At 46.1% G+C, this 21,155-nt stretch overlaps 1 protein-coding gene across 2 annotated transcripts in view; it reads left to right on the top strand.

Annotated features, from left to right (window-relative positions):
• The window catches only part of TOM1L1 (target of myb1 like 1 membrane trafficking protein), a 653,197-nt gene that overhangs the window by 273,861 nt on the left and 358,181 nt on the right, over positions 1-21,155 (top strand). For both annotated transcript variants that reach the window (XM_078654420.1, XM_078654421.1), the window contains one exon: positions 13,981-14,041. In XM_078654420.1, the coding sequence (XP_078510546.1) occupies positions 13,981-14,041 (61 nt within the window). The remainder of the gene's footprint in view (positions 1-13,980; positions 14,042-21,155) is intronic.

Here is a 21,155-nt window from a genome sequence, read left to right as displayed (position 1 = left end):
CTGATTGAATTGGACTGATCTCGGCTTAGCTTCAGAAGTATAAAAAATCCTGAAGAAAAGTTCCTGAGAAGGTAAAGTTCAGAGGGCCACAGCAGCAGGCGGTGTCTGAGGAGGAGTTGTGATCATTGGGGAGTTGCTGGACAATGTTACAGTGACGATTTTTACCTTTTGGCTTAGTCACTTTTGTGGAAGTGGAAAATCCCCAGTGGGATGAAGCTGCAAGCTTTAGCCGAAAAAGGGTGGATGAGGTTAGAAACCTGCACTGAACAGTATTTGCTGCTATAGAGAAGACGTAGCAGAGCTGCAGTGAAGTCAGGCCAGCCGGTAATGTACCTTGTGCAAATCATCTGACAGGTAGGTCCCGGTCTTCTGTCAGTTTGCACGGCACGTTTTGGTGAAAATCTTTCTAGTTCCCATGTTTTAGGGTTAGGCTGGAGCAGAACCACTAACACCATTTCCAAACATTCAGGACCTGGTGGGAACCACTTGGGGGCATTAGGACTCAGAGGCCAGGTGTAGGGTTCAAGGCATCAGGAGAGTTTTATGTCCCTTTAGCTCACACAGCAGTCTAGCCATCTAGCACTTGGGGTCACATCTGGTGGCTGTGGGTTCAAGGAGATGGGCCAGTTCTCCTTCGAGCATTAAGCCTGGCCTGCAAGAAGCAGGGCAATCCTCTGATAGCAGTCTTCTGGGGGTCAAGGAGGTCCTTCTGAAATCTTCCACAGGACCAAGAGTGTACTGAAAAGATATTCTGAAGGTCCTATATTAATACCTGGTGCCAGCCTTTGAAAAGGGGGGCTTCCTTATACTATCTCCACATCTGGTTCTGGAAGGTCTTCCCCTTTCCTTGTGGAGACTCAAAGAAGTCTGGGGTGGCTAAATGCTCATGTCAGGCTCCTTTGTGGGTGCTGGATGGATCCTCCTTTGAAGTGCAAGTCGGCGGGGCACAGCTCTGCCCTAGCCATCCTGGCAGGGTGGCCAATCCTGTCCACCCATAATCCCTTTTGTGCCACTACCTAAGGAATACACACAGACCAGCAGCAGAGCCCAGTACAGTCATGTGGCCAGAACACTGGCAGAAGGTGAAAGAACACTGTCAGAAGGCAAATATTGTAAGGATAAGAAACGGCAACTTTATAAAAGTGGCATTTTCAGACTTTTTACTTAAAATCCGACTCATTCATTTGAATCTAAATATGAGGTTTCAACCTGTTCCCGAATCAAAAGCTAGCACTAATTAAATATAACAAGGCAACCCAATGTTATCCAGTGAGAGAGTTAGGCCTTATGGTTGTGAAAAACGAATTAAGTGGACAACGGGGAGACAGTGGCACTCATTCTGTTAGATTTGAGTGCCGCATTTGACACCGTCTCCCATTCCATCTTGTTGTCCACTTTGAAATCAATCAATCAATCAATGAATTAATCAAAGCATTTGTATAGCGCACTACTCACCCGGAGGGTCTCAAGGCGCTGGGGGGAGGGGGTCCGCTACTGCTCGAACAGCCAGGTCTTGAGCTGCTTCCTGAAGGCGAGGTGGTCTTGGGTCAGGCGGAGGTGGGGCGGAAGGGAGTTCAAAGTCTTGGCGGCCAGGTAGGAGAAGGCTCTTCCTCCTGTGGTGGCTCTTCGGATGCGGGGGAAGGCGGCGAGGGCGTGGCTGGTCGATCGAAGCTGGCGTTTGGGAGCGTAGAAGTTGAGGCGGCTGTTGAAGTATCCTGGGCCTTGGTTGTGTAGGGCTTTGTGTGCGTGGGTGAGGAGCCGGAAGGTGATTCTCTTGTTGACCGGGAGCCAGTGCAGGTCTCTCAGGTGTCCGGAGATGTGGCTGCGGCGGGGGATGTCCAGGATGAGTCGTGCTGAGGTGTTCTGGATCCGCTGGAGTCTCTTCTGGAGTTTGGCGGTGGTTCCGGCGTAGAGGGAGTTGCCGTAGTCCAGACGGCTGGTGACGAGGGCCTGGGTGACCGTCTTCCTGGTCTCGGTGGGGATCCATCGGAAGATCTTGCATAGCATGCGCAGGATGTTGAAGCACGACGAGGAGACGGCGTTGACTTGTCTGGTCATGGAGAGGGAGGAGTCCAGGATGAAGCCCAGGTTGCGTGCGTGGTCTGTGGGTTTGGGTGCGTTGCCCAGGGCGGGGGGCCACCAGGAGTCGTCCCAGGCGGAGGGTGAAGATCCCAGGATGAGGACTTCCGTCTTGTCCGAGTTCAGTTTCAGGCGGCTGTTCATCATCCACTTGGCAACGTCTGTCATCCCTTCGTGTAGGTTGGCTCTGGCGGTGGCGGGGTCGTTGGTGAGGGAGAGGATCAGCTGGGTGTCGTCGGCGTAGGAGATGATGTTGAGGTTGTGCTGGCGTGCGATGGCTGCGAGGGGGCTCATGTAGACGTTGAAGAGTGTTGGGCTGAACGAAGAACGCCGCAGATGACTTTGGTGGCCTCCGATCTGAACGGGGGGAGGCGGACTCTCTGTGTCCTTCCGGCGAGGTAGGAGATGATCCACTTCAGTGCCTTCTCCTGGATTCCGACGTTGCTGAGGCGCTGTACTAGGGTACGGTGGCTGACAGTGTCGAAGGCCGCGGAGAGGTCCAGGAGGATGATGGCCTCCGTTTCTCCGTTGTCGAGCAGGGCTCGGATGTCATCGGTAGCTGCGATCAGGGCGGTCTCGGTGCTGTGGTTGGCCCGGAAGCCAGACTGCAAGGGGTCGAGGGAGCCGTTCGTCTCGAGGAAGGCGGCCAGTTGCTTGTTGACGGTCTTCTCGAGGACTTTTGCCGGAAACGGGAGCAGCGAGATGGGGCGGTAGTTCTTGAGGTCGGTGGGGTCGGCTGATGGCTTCTTAAGTAGGGCGCTGAGTTCGGCATGCTTCCAGCTCTCCGGGAAGGTAGCGGTGTCGAAGGAGGTGTTGATGATGTCCTGCAGGTGGGGTGCGATGACAGCGTCGGCCTTGTTGAAGACGTGGTGAGGGCAGGGGTCTGTCAGAGATCCGGAGTGGATGGAGTTCATCGTGTTGACGGTGTCTTCGGTGCTGATCGGGGTCCAGGCGCGGAGGGTGGTTGTTGGGGCGGTGGTTCGGTCGTGGCGTGCGTCGGTTGAGTGCTGAAGCTGTTGTGTATGTCTGCGATCTTGTTGTGGAAGTAGGAGGCGAGGGAGTTGCAGAGGTCTTGCGAAGGGGTGATGTCGTTGTTTCCGGTGTTGGGGTTGGAGAGCTCTTTCACGATGTTGAAGAGTTCTTTGCTGTTGTGTGCGTTGTTGTCCAGTCGTTCCTTGAATGCGGTTTTCTTGGTGGCGTGGATCAGTTGGTGGTGTTTTCGGGTGGCGAGCTTGAGGGCAGTCATGTTGTCCAGTTTTGGGTCTCTGCGCCAGGTTTTCTCGAGTGCTCTGCAGTTCTTCTTGGAGCTCTTGAGTTCGTTGTTAAACCAAGGTGCTTTCTTGCTGCTGGGTCTGCTCGGCGGGGTTTTCAGCGGGGCGAGGTCGTCTGCGCAGTCGCTGATCCATTTTGTGAGGTTCGTGGCCGCTTGGCTGGGGTTCGTTGTGCTGGTGGGAGGGTACTTGCTCAGGGAAGTAGCGAGCTGGTCTGCAGTGATCTTGTTCCAGTTTCTGCGGGGAACCTGTTGCTGGTGGTGGTGGAGCGTGGTCCTTCTGAAGCTGAAGTGGACGCAGCTGTGGTCCGTCCAGTGGAGTCCCGTGGCGTGGCTGAAGGCGATGTCCTTGCTGGAAGAGAAGACCGGGTCGAGTGTGTGTCCGGCGTAGTGGTTGGGGGTGGTCACCAGTTGCTTGAGTCCGAGGTTGGCGAGATTGTCCAGCAGGGTGGTGGTGTTGCGGTCGCTGTTGTTCTCCAGGTGGAAGTTGAGGTCCCCGAGGAGGATGTAGTCGGCGGAGGGGAGGGCGTGCGGGCTGATGAAGTCGGCGATGTCTTCGCTGAAGTGTGTACGTGGTCCCGGGGGTCTGTAGATGAGGGTGCCTCTGAGGGTGGTCCTGGGGTTGACGTGGATCTGGAAGTGCAGGTGTTCGGCGGGTGCAAGTGTATCGTTGGTGTCGGTCGTGATGCGGATGGTGTTCCTGTGGACGATGGCGATGCCTCCTCCTGTCTGGTTGACGCGGTCCCTCCGGATGATCTTGTAGCCGTCCGGTATGGCGATGGCGGGCGCTGAGGAGGCGTTCATCCAGGTTTCCGTGAGGAAGGCGACGTCGGGGGCTGTGGTGTCGAGCAGGTTCCGGAGCTCGACGGCGTGCCTGTGGACGGAGCGGGTGTTGAGCAGGATGCACTTCAGGTGGGTGCTGCTGGAGTTCGGCTTGGTGGGTGCTGGTGTAGCGTGGGTCCGGTTGCAGGTGAACTTGCAGGAGTGGCAGCTGAAGGGTCCGTGGGTGCGTCTCGGTGTGGCTCGGTAGCAGGCCGGGGATCGGCCGGTGTTGAGTGCGTTGAGTTCGGTGGCGTTGTAGGTCCGTCGGGTCGGCTTCCGTCGGTGGGGGCCAGGGGTTCTGGCGCTCGGCGCGGGCCAGGCGCTGACGGGCGCAGACGGGCTTACCTTTGGCGCACCTTCGGCGCTCAATCGGTGCTCCCGCTGCACGCGTCTGCTGCGTGGTCGCTCAGGGGGCGTCATAAGTGAGGAGCCAGGAGGGCGGGTCAGCTGGGTGGCGGGAGCAGGGCGGCCAATGGGCAGGAGGGGGGCGGAGGCACCAGAGGGCAGTGGCGGGAAGAAGACGGCAAGAGCACCCCAGAGGGGGAGGGCAGCCGAAGCGGGGGAGAGGGTAACAGAAGGAGAGGGTGAACAGGCGGCGGGCAGGGGAGGCAACAGGCACACAGCAGGGGTACAGAAAGAAACGGGGTGACAACAGGCGACAGGGGAACCAGGCACGCAGTGGATGGCAGGCAGGCAGCGGCAAAAACGGAGGTAACAGGAGAGCGCAGCCGTCAGCAGGGCAGCAGGGCAGGGTGCTGGCAGCAGCAGGCAGGAGCGGCGTAGGTGGGGCGACCTCGCCTGGGCAGGCTCGAGCGGTCAAATCTGTGGGTATAGACGGCCCTGCCCTGGCCTGGATTGCCAGTTTTCTTTCTAACCGCACTTTTCAAGTCTTTTCCTCTACCTCTGTCTCCTCCACTCTCACTTCCCCTCATGGTGTTCCCCAGGGTTCTATTCTTAGCCCCCTTTTCTTTAATCTTTATGTGAGTCCTCTAGCTTTTTTGGTGGAGCAAGCAGGTCTTACGATCTACTCCTACGCTGACGATACACAAATCGTCTACTCTCTATCCACAAATAAAAATTCCCCCACGTCTTCCTTGCAGCCTGGTTTGGAACAAATTTCCAACTGGATGCATAGACATAAATTAAAACTTAACGGTGACAAAACGGAGCTGCTTCTATTTGGCCCAAATCCATCGCTCTGGGGCTCACAACACTGGCCTCATCAGATGGGCCCTATTCCTACCCCTTCAGCCACAGCCCGCAACCTCGGGGTCCTTCTTGATAACCAGCTGTCAATGAAGCAACACATTGTAAAAGTCTCAGCCACCTGCATCACCATCGTAAGGTGGCTGAGAAAAATTACGTGGATGCTTCCAGCTGATACCCTGAGAACTGTAGTCCAGGCCCTTGTCACCTCACGGATGGACTACGGGAACATTTTGCTCCTGGGTGCCTGCAAGGAGGTCATAAAGAAATTGCAGGTGGTTCAGAACATGGCAGTTCGCCTTATCTGTAACTTGCCTGCCAGGTCCTCGGCCGCCGCCCATCTGCGCAAGCTGCACTGGCTGCGCATTGAGAGCCGAGTGAAATTTAAAGCTCTCTGCCTAATGCACCATATCAAAACTAGTAAATCCCCAAAATACGTGTCCTCTTTAGTACAGTACTATGTTCCTTCCCGCACTCTGAGATCCTCCACGCAAAACAAGTTTCAGACCCCCCGTTTCAACAAAGCCAAAATGGGCGGTCGCTCGTTTGCGCTACTTGCACCCTTCCTATGGAACTCTATGCCTCAATCACTACGATCTGAAATTTGTTACCTGAAATTCCGTAAAGGAATTAAAACCTGGCTTTTTAATTCTTAAAATGCGTGCTCATTCCATCTTAACTTAGCTCACCTTTTGTCTGCCTTTAGCACCGGGAAACCTCCGGGTAGCTGTGCGCTCAATAAATGCAATTATAATAATAATGATAAGGAGAAACCAGGACATGTAAAACTTGAACCCACATGTCCTATTGTTTACAAATAATGCACCCTGTATAATGGGCCTTTACTCAGATTCTTAGGGGTGCCTCATATGGATTAAAAAGGAAGGTTTGGGCCTGTCAAAAGGTTTATTATGTCAGTTTGAAATGGTAGTTTAAAACTGCACTACAGGCAGCAGTGGCAGACCTGAGAAAAGTTGTAAACTACTACTTAGGTGGGTGGCACAATATGTAGTTCAGACCTACTAATAGAATTTAATTTCAGGCCCTGGGTACCATGTACTACCACACGCTAGTTGCTTATAAGTAACATAAATGTGCCAATTAGTTGCAAACCAATTGTATCATGTTTTAGGAGGAGAGCACAAGCACTTTATTACTGGTCAGCAGTCCTAATGCCAACAAAAATTAATTCAGCAAAACAGGAAGGGTGAAGCCAAAATGTTTGGGGGAATACCTCCCCAAGCCTGGCAGGACTAACAAGAGTTCACAAATAAAATGTGTGTTCTAGCTAATGTGCGATTTAATGTGGTTTTTAATTTATTAGCGAAATGCCAGTCACAAGATAACTATGGGGTTCGTGTAATAAGAGAGTATATTTTTGTGGAAATCCTGATTATTGGCATACCAATATTTTGAGGGGTTTCCTTATTTCCATAAGCCTACGCACTTGAATATTTTCTATATAGGTTATGCCAGTAATTTGCATGTTTTTTCAATGTAAGATCATCATGTGTATGTCTTTTCTTGAGCCAGATCAGAAACTGCGTCACACCAGTAACACAATAATGTTGTGTGATACCTTCTTTAGCTTTTTCTCACTTGTACTGTGAAACAGTGTTGTGTCTGTAATTCATGTGACATGTCTATACCACTATGAGTGATTACAAGTTACGTTTGTAAAATATTTGTAAAAGTATTTGTTTATAAGGAAAAACTCAACTTACATGGAAATTAGACCCTTTTGCATTTTTGTCATAATTCGTCTAAGAAATAGAGGAGAGTATAGGAAAATAAAACAGCCTTAGGGCAGAGGAAACATGGTACAGGAATGGAAAATGTCCTAATGTTATTATTTGTTTTAATTTTTTTGCTGCGAAACTGGCTCGTAAACAATTCATAAATTTAAGAAAAAAGAACCAGAATTAGCACCTAATTAAGCATTAAGGTCATGGGTACTGGGAATAGAACATTGCCAAAAGCCACACTTTTGCTCAAAGGCAGCTCAATTGACTGTCAATCATCAGAGAAAGTGACTCTGTGTGTTACGATTAACAAAAAATAATGAATGCAACACGATAGTAAGAAATACAAATAATAAATGGCCACACTAGGTTTAAATAAAAAGATAAGACGAAAACAAATGTGGACAAATGGAGTTCAGTAGTTGACAGAAACAAAAAGTTAGACCACAAATACTGGAGAATTGTTTTGCATGCACACGTTATAAAAAATTTAAAAAAGTTAACATTATATGCTCTATGAGTTAAAACAAATTGTAAAACTGTTGTGTTCAATATCATTACATATCATTAATAATGTAATTCAGAAAATTAACCAGGACCTACATATCACGTTCTCACAGTCAGCTACAAGATGGCATAAAAATGCCTAGAGGAATTAACCTGAATGCTGTCAAAAAATATGAGTCCTGGAGGCCAGAACATTCAGGCACCTCAAGTATGACTTCCTGGTCAATTTTACTAATCTAATTTTAAAAACTCTAAGCTGTCCAGAGGTGAAGGGTCAGTCTTTCTTGTGAATGTCCATTACAAACTATAAGTTTACTCTGGTTAGATGTTAGACTGTGTAAATATTTTCTAGAACTCAAACTACTTACGATAGTCAAGGCAGGTGTGGGAATCCCACAAGTCTGCTTCATAGTTCAGTTTCGACAGTTTAATGTTAGATTGAAATGTTCTAAAGCCTCTAAATGAGCTATGGTACCTTCAGTGTCTTGATAGATTGAACATTGACCCACCATTTGTTTTGGAACTCAAGGGTCCAATATAAATTTAAAAACTAGGTAAAAGCAGTTTTACCTTAACCAAACATTTGTAAAATATTGAAAGTCTGTCCTTTTGTGAAAAATATTTAGAGATTTACAGCACCAGAAATCGATCCTACCCATTTACGGCTTGCTCTGCTTATTAGGTGGCAGTGCCTTAAGAAAATTAACACTCCGTGCTACAAACGCAAAACAGACTGCCAGTTTCTTACTGGCCAAGGGAGTGGCAGTACCAGGGCCAGAGAGCAGAGCAGCATTTTTTGTTGTACTATACCCATGTTGGGGGCAACTATTGACAGAGGCTAACTGCGAGTCGGCATGAGTGGCGGAGAGACTGCCTTAGGCACTGTGATCGGTGCTGGAGTGTATTACGCATTACTTTATTTCTGCATAACGGAGTACCTGATTGTCGTATTACACATTGCATTGTTTCTGCATAACAAACTACCTGATTAGCATATTACGCATTGCACTCTTCCTGCATAACAAACTACCTGCTTAGTGTATTACACAATGCATTATTTCTGCATAACGAAGTACCTGGTTGTTGCGTATCGCATTGCATTATTTCTACATTGCAAAGTGCCTGATCGTTGCGTTGTGCGTTGCATTATTTTTACATTGCACAGTGCTTGAGTGTTGCGTTATGCGTTGCATTACTTTTCCATTGCAAGGTGCATGATTCTAGAATTATGAACTGCATAACATTGTATTAGGACTCCAGTGGAATGTTTAGAAGTGCTCATTAATATCACTAGAACTTACAAGGGATGGCTGGCCTAACAAACATATTTACAACAAGGGGTGGTGAGGGACAGAGTCTCTGAATTAAGCAGAATACTCTCACCCTGTCAAGAGATCAGGGCTAGATCCAACACCGTTTTTTAGCTCACTGCACCATCCCAGTTTCAGAAACTGGCTGTATGCAAATTAGTCTGTTCCTGTCCCAGTGCGTGATGGGAACAGGGCAAACCAAACTACAAAAGCCAATTCTTACACTGGGAAGGAAACAAGCTTCCGGGGACCGGTTTCTGGCATTACAGCCGTCTTCGGCCCGGCTTGCTTGAATCCTGATGGTGCAATGAGCAAGGGACTCATATCTGAGTATACCCTTCCACACTTAGGGTGGACAAAAATATTTACAACAAGGGGTGGTGAGGGACAGAGTCTCTGAATTAAGCAGAATACTCTCACCCTGTCAAGAGATCAGGGCTAGATCCAACACCGTTTTTTAGCTCACTGCACCATCCCAGTTTCAGAACCTGGCTGTATGCAAATTAGTCTGTTCCTGTCCCAGTGCATGATGGGAACAGGGCAAACCAAACTACAAAAGCCAATTCTTACACTGGGAAGGAAACAAGCTTCCGGGGACCGGTTTCTGGCATTACAGCCGTCTTCGGCCCGGCTTGCTTGAATCCTGATGGTGCAATGAGCAAGGGACTCATGTCTGAGTATACCCTTCCACGCTGAGGGTGGACAAAAATATTTACAACAAGGGGTGGTGAGGGACAGAGTCTCTGAATTAAGCAGAATACTCTCACCCTGTCAAGAGATCAGGGCTAGATCCAACACCGTTTTTTAGCTCACTGCACCATCCCAGTTTCAGAACCTGGCTGTATGCAAATTAGTCTGTTCCTGTCCCAGTGCATGATGGGAACAGGGCAAACCAAACTACAAAAGCCAATTCTTACACTTGGAAGGAAACAAGCTTCCGGGGACCGGTTTCTGGCATTACAGCCGTCTTCGGCCCGGCTTGCTTGAATCCTGATGGTGCAATGAGCAAGGGACTCATGTCTGAGTATTCCCTTCCACGCTTAGGATGGACAAAAATATTTACAACAAGGGGTGGTGAGGGACAGAGTCTCTGAATTAAGCAGAATACTCTCACCCTGTCAAGAGATCAGGGCTAGATCCAACACCGTTTTTTAGCTCACTGCACCATCCCAGTTTCAGAAACTGGCTGTATGCAAATTAGTCTGTTCCTGTCCCAGTGCGTGATGGGAACAGGGCAAACCAAACTACAAAAGCCAATTCTTACACTGGGAAGGAAACAAGCTTCCGGGGACCGGTTTCTGGCATTACAGCCGTCTTCGGCCCGGCTTGCTTGAATCCTGATGGTGCAATGAGCAAGGGACTCATGTCTGAGTATACCCTTCCACACTTAGGGTGGACAAAAATATTTACAACAAGGGGTGGTGAGGGACAGAGTCTCTGAATTAAGCAGAATACTCTCACCCTGTCAAGAGATCAGGGCTAGATCCAACACCGTTTTTTAGCTCACTGCACCATCCCAGTTTCAGAACCTGGCTGTATGCAAATTAGTCTGTTCCTGTCCCAGTGCATGATGGGAACAGGGCAAACCAAACTACAAAAGCCAATTCTTACACTGGGAAGGAAACAAGCTTCCGGGGACCGGTTTCTGGCATTACAGCCGTCTTCGGCCCGGCTTGCTTGAATCCTGATGGTGCAATGAGCAAGGGACTCATGTCTGAGTATACCCTTCCACGCTTAGGGTGGACAAAAATATTTACAACAAGGGGTGGTGAGGGACAGAGTCTCTGAATTAAGCAGAATACTCTCACCCTGTCAAGAGATCAGGGCTAGATCCAACACCGTTTTTTAGCTCACTGCACCATCCCAGTTTCAGAACCTGGCTGTATGCAAATTAGTCTGTTCCTGTCCCAGTGCATGATGGGAACAGGGCAAACCAAACTACAAAAGCCAATTCTTACACTTGGAAGGAAACAAGCTTCCGGGGACCGGTTTCTGGCATTACAGCCGTCTTCGGCCCGGCTTGCTTGAATCCTGATGGTGCAATGAGCAAGGGACTCATGTCTGAGTATTCCCTTCCACGCTTAGGATGGACAAAAATATTTACAACAAGGGGTGGTGAGGGACAGAGTCTCTGAATTAAGCAGAATACTCTCACCCTGTCAAGAGATCAGGGCTAGATCCAACACCGTTTTTTAGCTCACTGCACCATCCCAGTTTCAGAACATGGCTGTATGCAAATTAGTCTGTTCCTGTCCCAGTGCATGATGGGAACAGGGTAAACCAAACTACAAAAGCCAATTCTTACACTGGGAAGGAAACAAGCTTCCGGGGACCGGTTTCTGGCATTACAGCCGTCTTCGGCCCGGTTTGCTTGAATCCTGATGGTGCAATGAGCAAGGGACTCATGTCTTAGTATACCCTTCCACGCTTAGGGTGGACAAAAATATTTACAACAAGGGGTGGTGAGGGACAGAGTCTCTGAATTAAGCAGAATACTCTCACCCTGTCAAGAGATCAGGGCTAGATCCAACACCGTTTTTTAGCTCACTGCACCATCCCAGTTTCAGAACCTGGCTGTATGCAAATTAGTCTGTTCCTGTCCCAGTGCATGATGGGAACAGGACAAACCAAACTACAAAAGCCAATTCTTACACTGGGAAGGAAACAAGCTTCCGGGGACCGGTTTCTGGCATTACAGCCGTCTTCGGCCCGGCTTGCTTGAATCCTGATGGTGCAATGAGCAAGCGACTCATGTCTGAGTATACCCTTCCACGCTTAGGGTGGACAAAAATATTTACAACAAGGGGTGGTGAGGGACAGAGTCTCTGAATTAAGCAGAATACTCTCACCCTGTCAAGAGATCAGGGCTAGATCCAACACCGTTTTTTAGCTCACTGCACCATCCCAGTTTCAGAACCTGGCTGTATGCAAATTAGTCTGTTCCTGTCCCAGTGCATGATGGGAACAGGGCAAACCAAACTACAAAAGCCAATTCTTACACTGGGAAGGAAACAAGCTTCCGGGGACCGGTTTCTGGCATTACAGCCGTCTTCGGCCCGGCTTGCTTGAATCCTGATGGTGCAATGAGCAAGGGACTCATGTCTGAGTATACCCTTCCACGCTTAGGGTGGACAAAAATATTTACAACAAGGGGTGGTGAGGGACAGAGTCTCTGAATTAAGCAGAATACTCTCACCCTGTCAAGAGATCAGGGCTAGATCCAACACCGTTTTTTAGCTCACTGCACCATCCCAGTTTCAGAACCTGGCTGTATGCAAATTAGTCTGTTCCTGTCCCAGTGCATGATGGGAACAGGGCAAACCAAACTACAAAAGCCAATTCTTACACTGGGAAGGAAACAAGCTTCCGGGGACCGGTTTCTGGCATTACAGCCTAACAAACAGCCAGGAGGAATATTACACATACTCATATGTTGAATTTATATTGTGTGGTCTTATCGTATATCTTTTTATATAAAATGTATACTTGTTTTTATAAAACTCATGTGGAGTCCATTTGTGGAGTCATCATTGGGTTGCTGTCAGCGTGGTTGAAAATACTTTACACATTTGCCTTGAAGATAAACCTGGCTGTTCTTGCCAAGCTGTCAAGGGGGTGAGCGGGGGCTATCTCAGAAGGTGTCCTTCCTTTCCCTGAAATGGAAACGAGGGCCCCTATTTGCCCTAAGGTACCTACCTCAGCCAACCAGGGATCCCGGGTCTAACATTTGGTGGCAGTGGTGTGGGATTATAACAGTGCTTCATCTCTTCACATCCAAAATGCTCAGATAAATAGCATTAAAGAACTACTGAAAGAAATTTCTTGGTATGTCAGTAGTGGGAATCCTGATATTTTCTCACATAAGACTCCAATTTTCACAGGACATCTTATAGAGAGTAATAGGGAAAATTATCAATGGTGGAAGGTGTCCACCCTTTGAAAACCTCAACTTCAAAACTTAAAAGAAGTTCAAAAGAAAGACATTCTTAATGGATTCATGAAAGCAGCAAATAAACCATTCAACAGAATTCTGTTAAAAGAGCGTCTATGAAGCTTCCATAGGGAAGTGTACATCTAGTAGGTTTGAGGCTGACCATATATCAGATTTTCAGATCATTTATATGAGATACATTTGCAGACAATGAAGTTAAGTGAATCTAAATCACAGGGTTAGATCGGAAAAAGCCCTACATTGAACAATCCTGCTCTGTAGTGAACCGCGCTAGGACTAAAGACTCCACCCTAGCAAGGCAGAGCCAATCATTAACAAGTCTACCCCCTCATCTCGCCTATTTCCACAGTACGTTTTTGAGTAATAAGCTGCTTGGACCTTCAAGTAGGCCTACGACTGTAAGCTTATTGTTTTCTCACACATTTTCAGGACATGTTAGTATTTCTGTAGTTCCTCCCTTTCTCAAAAATCGATTTCCAACCTCCCCAAGTCTAAAATCAAAAGAGATATTCGAACTCATTTATTTGTTTCAGGTAAACTATTGTTAACACTGTGCAAATCAAGTTAGTGGCCTACAGCACCTAAATGTTATTAGCCTAGAGTTTACTTTATTTCCTTGCATATGGTAGTGCACTTTTGTGTTGTCCGTTTGCTTTCTGAATATTTCAGTGAATATTAGAAATTAGTAAAAAAATATACTACTATCTTTATCATACATGTATACGTTTAATTGCACAGGCAGTCTGGAGCTTCTCTGCTAGTATAATAGCAGGTGCTGCGGTGGAAGTGAAGACTATTCATTTTAAACAGAACACACAGTGAATGTGGCCTCTTTGGCATACAATTAATCAATTTATAGACCATAACACAGGAGTCCAAAAAGAGAAAAAATACGATTGTATTGGCACATATACATTACTAGCCAAGTCTACCATATTGAGAAATCTACAAATGCTAAGAAAATATGTTATTTTAAAATATTATTTCCTTCTGTGTGTATGAAAGACATATTCTTTTATCCAGTATCTACTTCTTCAAAGGCAATGAACTTTTGGTATTCAGTACATTAAAACATGTTGTGCTTCATCACAGGTTCTCTCGAAACAGAATCCGTTTGACAGAGGAACACATAAGACAAGCTGATTGTACAGAGGTATGATAATAAATGTAAAAAACAAACCATTATTAAACAATACTTGCAGTTGTTGAGGTGGGAAATTAAAAATGTTCCTGTAAACATAGAATTAGTGATATCATAAACACTGCTGGAGATAATTCTAGGATCAGAGAAATGAACAGTATATTCCTTTCTGTATTCATTTGATATCGCAGTCATATTCATGACCTTAGATCAGTTGTCATCTCTTCCATTTCTTTTAGTGTTCTTCTACTTTGTTTATTATATATGCAATAAGAATGGAATTTAAAAAAGGCCTGGGCTAATTCATACTGATAGTGATAGCCCATTACCAAAATCCCTATTCCTTGTAAGATTCCCCAAAAATATGTTGTTAAATGGTGCATTGAAGACCATCACATTCTCTGTCTTTGAATTCTATTCTACATTTAAGCCCAGCAAAGGCATTGACCCCTATGTCTGTGACCATCTGAGAATCATGATAGGTGACACACAATAGCCCTACATTTGACAGATGTTTTCTTTTTACAATGGATTGTTCACTTGATTAAATCCACCAAGCTCTCTACAATGCCTGAGATAGGTATGGTTCACTATGTTAATACCATGCTTTCTTGTATGGCTATACCTAATGTATCAGTCTTCTCTATCATTACCCCTGTCTCCCGTGATTTCCCACATGGCTGCACCATCACAACTTTGGTTTAACAGCTGTCTGAGACCCCAGGCAAATTTGAGCAAAAGTTATTACCTTCACTTTCAGATATTTTTATTACAAAAAACATATTTTGCCCAGCTGCACAAAAGTATCAGTAGCAGTAGCCTCCACCTGACCAATGATTACCTCAAATCCATCCCACAATTAAAAAATCCACTTAGTCTGCTCAAAGGGATTAACCAGAGACAGATACAACATAGCAACTGGTCTTCACCCAACAAAGTGGCATTTATTCATTATTAGCCAGAAATTAAAGAACACGTAATTATTGGAAAGGTGGTAAAATAGATCTGCGAGGAAAAACAATCTTAAAACACATTAATTATAAATGGGTCAAATAGAAAACAATTATATCTAAAACCAGCAGCAAAAGAGTGTCTCTCTGGTAACATTTGAGAAAACTATTTGCTAAAGAGTTTCAGATGAGAAGAAAAGGAAATTCTCCAAAAGGAGATTCTCCAAAATGATTGAAGTGAAGTCATTACCTGCATTGCTGTTGTTGATGCATGCTGGTGCTGGTTATCTGCATTTATGTTGGAGATTTTACAAAAATGCATGTGGACACTTCATACTCAGGTAAGGGGAATGAACTCTATATATCCAAAAGAAAATGCTGCCACCGGTTTTAAAGATACATATGTGCCCAAGTTGGCATGGTGAATGAAGACTGCACAGGTGCCTTTTGGTGTTCTATGTCGGGATATCCAATGACGGAGCTGGAGAAACACCACAGGCACTGCAGGCACCAGACCAGTCACTAGCACATCATGCCCATATCAATGGCACAGAAAAGACAAGAGTGCAGCCATTCAGCGTCCCCACGTGTCCAACTACAGACTGTTCTGGGCATCACATCTGTCTACTTTAGAAACTCATGGCATTTGAGCTGCCAGACTAGTGATCCAGGCAAAGCAGTAGGCAAGACTACCCTTCGCCATGTCTTAAATTGTGAAGTTGGCTCGTCCTACACTCATTGTCATAGTTCAGTTAAATTCATGTAGCTTGTGTCGGTAGGACACAGCAAGCATGCAAACCTGTCGGGCAATACCTGTAGGGTGAGTCATGGAGGCAGCACAAGAGTGATGTAAATAATTATTGAATCAATCTGTGCCACCGGCAATCACTATAATCACATTCCATTTTTATTAACTCATAGTGGGCGGTCTCAGATAGAAACCTTGCAAGACCCATGGTGGACTTTGGGCGCTTCTATTCACTCTTTTAACTTTCTCTGCATATAGCCATAATGCGGTCTTAACGTATTTACTGTGGGAGTTAGTCTATTGTGTAGATATGTTTGTATCAGTTATAGAGTATGATACAGTGTTTTAATCCTGTATTTGTAAAGCGCGAACAGCTACCCGAAGGCATTTCGGCACTGGGGGCCGTCGGGAAGATTAAGCAAACTACTTCCCAGAGTCACATGTTTATATTGGTTGCTGGTTATTAGTTTGCTGCTATATTTTAGAACATTTATTTTAGGTAATTAGGAAATTAATACCTAGCATTTGTGTCTGTAGATTTCTATCGGTCACTCTTATAATGAGTATATTCATATGGTATGAGTGTTTTTTCTGGTAACCGTTTTCTTTTTTTTTTACCCCGCACCCCTGCACCCCCAGAGTTAGGTTCATCATTTCAAGTTTGAAAAAGTAACACAAAGATGTGTGAAAATGAGTATCCATATTCTGTCAATAGCACTAAAAAGGGGTAACATCTGCTGAACCTTGCACTGACTGCTACCCTGGTCTGAGGAGTAATGAAGTAAGTGGCAGGAAAAGGAAGAAAACAAGACTGTTAGATCTGTTTACTGTAATGTTCACTATCTGCTCTTCTTCAGGCCCTCAGCAGCTCATACAGGACTATTGAGGGGTTAAGAGTGCTACACGGAATCGAGCATGTGATTTTGCTGTGAACAAATGATGCATGATATCACTGCTGCCATACATTTTAATGAACTGATGTGCATGCAAGCAATATGTTTGGCATATCGACTTCAGAGCTATGTACTCCACAACACTCCAACAGAAGTGGTAACTCTCCATGCCAGATCTTTGCTGGTGGAATTGCAGAAGGATTGTCAATTTTAACCTTATGTTCTTTCAGTGGCCTGCACTGAGGGGATTCAGTGGAGTTGTTTCTAAAAAGATTGACTCTGTTGACTACTACAGGCAGATAGTCATTGTAATTGCTTCTGAAAATTGAAATAACCCTTTTAACTTTGGTGTAGAAAAGAGGCCCGGCATTGCCCTTGCATCATCATGCCTTGAAGACACTCTTTTACTGAAGATTTGGAGCTGAAAGACCCTAACTATGAGATCAGTTCTGAAACGCTGACAATACAAATACCTCTGGGGTTCTGTGGTTGGTGTTGGAGGTAGTGTACATGTAACACATAGAACAGAGAGGCATTATACCAGGCATTGCACAGTTCAGGTAAAGTAGAGGGTACATATATGTATTAGAGGAACGTTAAGTGACCATCCCCTAGTATCCTCAGATGCCTGACTGATGTTACCACAACAGAAATCTAAAAGTATCACTCTCCTCACATTAGCAGTAGATTAAGCTCCAAATGTCAGGAGGGCTCTTCCAAGAAGTCCACCAGGCACAGTAAAGATTTAAAGACAGAAGAACCATATTTGTGGACACGGTCAACAGAACCGCAACATTGACACTCTGTTTCAAAAGACCCACATTCAAGATACTGATATTCATTTACAGCTCCCAATGCGGCTGCACATCAGAATAGCATCTGGTGCGATGAGGGTTCAATTGTGAAGCTGGAGCCCATGTTGGAATGTGTTGCTGTATAGCCCAATAATGGCGGCTGCTATGTTGAAACGGTTTAAACTTCGGCTGACTAGAGTAGCATGAGGAATTTGCCATGTTAGGAAGAAATTCTCTTACACGATAAGCAGGCACAGAAGGTGCAGAGGCAAGCACCCTATTACACCAGATAGATGTGCAAAGCCTACAATTCTGTAATTTACTTGTCCAAGGTCTCTTTCAATATACAGTTAATTAAAACCGTAAAATTCAAACATCATATTGGTACTTAATAAAATGAAGGCTAAAAAGTTGAACCAAGCGATACAAAAGGGGATGATGGACGAAGCGTTTGAGCAAATCAAACACTCACCCCCAGTCAACTGATCTGGGTTTAATCCATCACCATTCTTTAGCTCACTCGGCCACCCCAGTTCAGACATGGCTATATGCAAATCAGTCTGACCCTGTGCCTCATGGGAACAGTCCAGCCCGAACTGCCAAGCCATGTCTTCCCTGGACCGGAAACAAGCATCCTGGGACCGGTTTCGGATTCATAATCCTCATCAGCCAGGCTATCTTGAATCCAGTGGCCAAGTGAGCAAGGGACTCACGTCTGAGCATACCCTGGCACACTTAGGGCGAACAAAGCGATACAAAAGGGGATGATGGACGGAGCGTTTGAGCAAATCAAACACTCACCCCCAGTCAACTGATCTGGGTTTAATCCATCACCATTCTTTAGCTCACTCGGCCACCCCAGTTCAGACATGGCTATATGTAAATCAGTCTGACCCTGTGCCTCATGGGAACAGTCCAACCCAAACTGCCAAGCTATGTCTTCCCTGGACCGGAAACAAGCATCCTGGGACCGGTTTCGGATTCATAACCCTCATCAGCCAGGCAATCTTGAATCCAGTTGAATACACATTATAAAATCTAGCAATACGAAGTAAATGTCAATTCCAAAAACAGCATTTCAGGTTGATGACAATATATCACAATTAGCCGTTTAGTCCAAAAGGAAAGTGTGTAGTGCAGAAGGCACTAACAAAAATGTCCCAATGCTTGTTACAGATACCAATAGCTAACTTTCATCAAAGTTCATTTGTACTATAACAATATGAAGTAGAACTTGTCTATTTCTTAGTGCTGGGATGTGTGCAGTGCAGTTAAAATAATATTAACAAACTTCCCAGCCCTTGCTAGAACTTGAGCTGAATTATTACCGAAGCACAAATCAGATGTTTCCCTGCAATGCCTCAGTAACTTTTCCCGATAGACTGAGACCAGTAGTTGTCGACGGCCGTTAGCAAGATGAGGGCAACAATATAGCAGATGTAACCGGGACTCATGTGGATAAATACAGAGCCTACATGTTAGCTGTCCATTCCTCCGAGCCCACAACAGGTTAAAATCGTGAATTGGAAGGGCTAACAGCCTCATACGAGTCTGTGGTTGGAGGGAGTAATTAAAGTATGGTTGAGGTTTCCCCTTGATATATGAGGCATCCAGAGCTGTTAGGAGTGGCTTTTTGGGAAGCTGAGCTATGTCTCTCTCAAATGAAACTAGGGTAATTTGGCTTTTTATTGTTTTTTTCCACGTTGATAGGGGAATGATTGGGTTAGAGAGGTTCATGGTTTCAATTTTCAATTTGGAAATGGCCAAGTGCAGCTATCTGTACCAAGTAGAGAGTTCGTCCATGAACAATGATTGTAATTGTTCTTTCATGGAATGAGCTAATGCACTCAGCGTGTAGATGTAAAATGTAATTAAGTCCCTAGGCAGTGAAGATCTGCACTTGCCGGGCCCAGCTCGAGTCTCAACCTGGCCCTCCTTGCATGCTGGGGAGCCGAAAATATTTTCTTATAGGCCATTGTTTGATAATTCACGAGGAATGAGTCCACTTTGCCAGGGAAAGTCAAGTGACCATAAGACAATGCCGGGAGCAGATTGGCACATAAAACCCTTTAAATTGGCTCAGCAGTGGGGCTGTGCAAGCGCCTCAAACTATGTATAACCCCAGCTCCCTTTGGCTGAAGATATTTGAGATGGGCCACTTGGTTTGCTCTTTTATTGAACCAGACAACTAGATAATTATAGCTGGTGCAGGTCGCAATTTGTAGACCACCTACTCGCCAAGACAGGATTTTCTTTCTTTGATGTTTCCCAAAAATCATAAGTTTATTTTTTGACTCATTCATCAGAAGATTATTTTTTATGTTGTATGTATGTTGACATGGGCCACGAATACCTCAACAACCGCCTCTCGTTCTACACTTCAACCCGCCAGCTCCGCTCAGCCAGCCTCGCCCTCGCCACCGTCCCACGGATTCGCAGAACCACCGCCGGAGGAAGATCGTTTCCTACCTGGCAGCCAAAACATGGAACTCCCTCCCCGCACACCTACGAATGACCCAGGATCATCTCACCTTCAGGAAACACCTCAAGACCTGGCTTTTCGAGCAGTAGCAGCACCCCCCCTCAGTGCCTTGAGACCCTTACGGGTGAGTAGTGTGCTCTATAAATGTTTTTGATTGATTGATTGATTGATGTATTAAGGGCAGTGAGCGCTCTTTGTAGTCCTGTTTTTGTATGATCCATAATGATAATGTCATCAGCGTATTGCATGATCTGTAGTCGTACGCCGCCCAGCGCTGGTTTTAATCCTCACCCAAGTTTTCTGATGTAGTGATATCAGTGCAGAGAGAAGTGTGGAGGGTATCCCCCAAGAATTTCACTTGTTCCATAACATCCCTAGTGGCTCTCCAGGACAAGTAAGACAGCGCCATTGTTATCTGTTGAAGAGCAGCCTGATCTAAAGCCTTATTGAGTACGGGGGAGGATGCTGTTTTCTGTGACACAGTTTTCGAGTTCTGCCAGCAGGACACGGGCGTAGGCATTAGCTTCGATGTCCAGTAATGCTATTAACCTATAATTGGCCGGATTTGAGCGGTTGCCCTTTTCGTAGATTGGATGTAATATTGAGCCCTGCCAGGTAGATGCAATTGTGGCTGTAAGAAAGGCTTGTTTAAAGAGCAGCGTGAGGAGCTCTGCTCAAAAGGATCAATTTGATTTAAAGACTGCAGCGGGTATTGCATTTGGCCCTGGCGTGCCATCGTTCCTCATGCGACTAATGATCTTGATTACTTCAGCTTTAAAGATGTCCGGACCCTGAATGTTTTCATAATTTGGTGCTTGGGGCGAATAGAGGGCTGGCGTCTCCCCTGTCCCGCTGCTGTAAAGCTGTTTGATATGATTCACCCAGACATTCTTGATACCACATTCTCCTTAGACTGGCCACAATTGCTGACTTGATTAATATATTTCCTGAATGAAGCAGGATTTTTTCCTTGAGAGAGAGAACATTTTAAGCCAGGCGTCCTCTATTCGTTTAATGTGTTGCTCCCATGCGCATTTCTTATAGACAGCTCGAAGCGATCCAATAGCAGCACCCTGCAATGCTTTTTCCCCTCTTTGTTTTACTTTTGGGGAATGTTGACACTTTCCATTACAGCGTTTCCTTATTTGGGTACCAGTTTAGATCAATTGGTCCAGCTTTTGTCGAGCGTCCAATATTCCACCTAGCGCCCGATGCAGGTCCATCAGGAGGGTAGGCCAGTAATCTAGCAGGGCTTGTGA

The sequence above is a fragment of the Lissotriton helveticus genome, chromosome 7, assembly GCF_964261635.1.
Source record: "Lissotriton helveticus chromosome 7, aLisHel1.1, whole genome shotgun sequence".
Taxonomy (NCBI): Eukaryota; Metazoa; Chordata; class Amphibia; order Caudata; family Salamandridae; genus Lissotriton; species Lissotriton helveticus.
The sequence above is the reverse complement of the archived record's forward strand: the minus strand, read 5'-3'. Positions and strand labels throughout refer to the sequence as shown.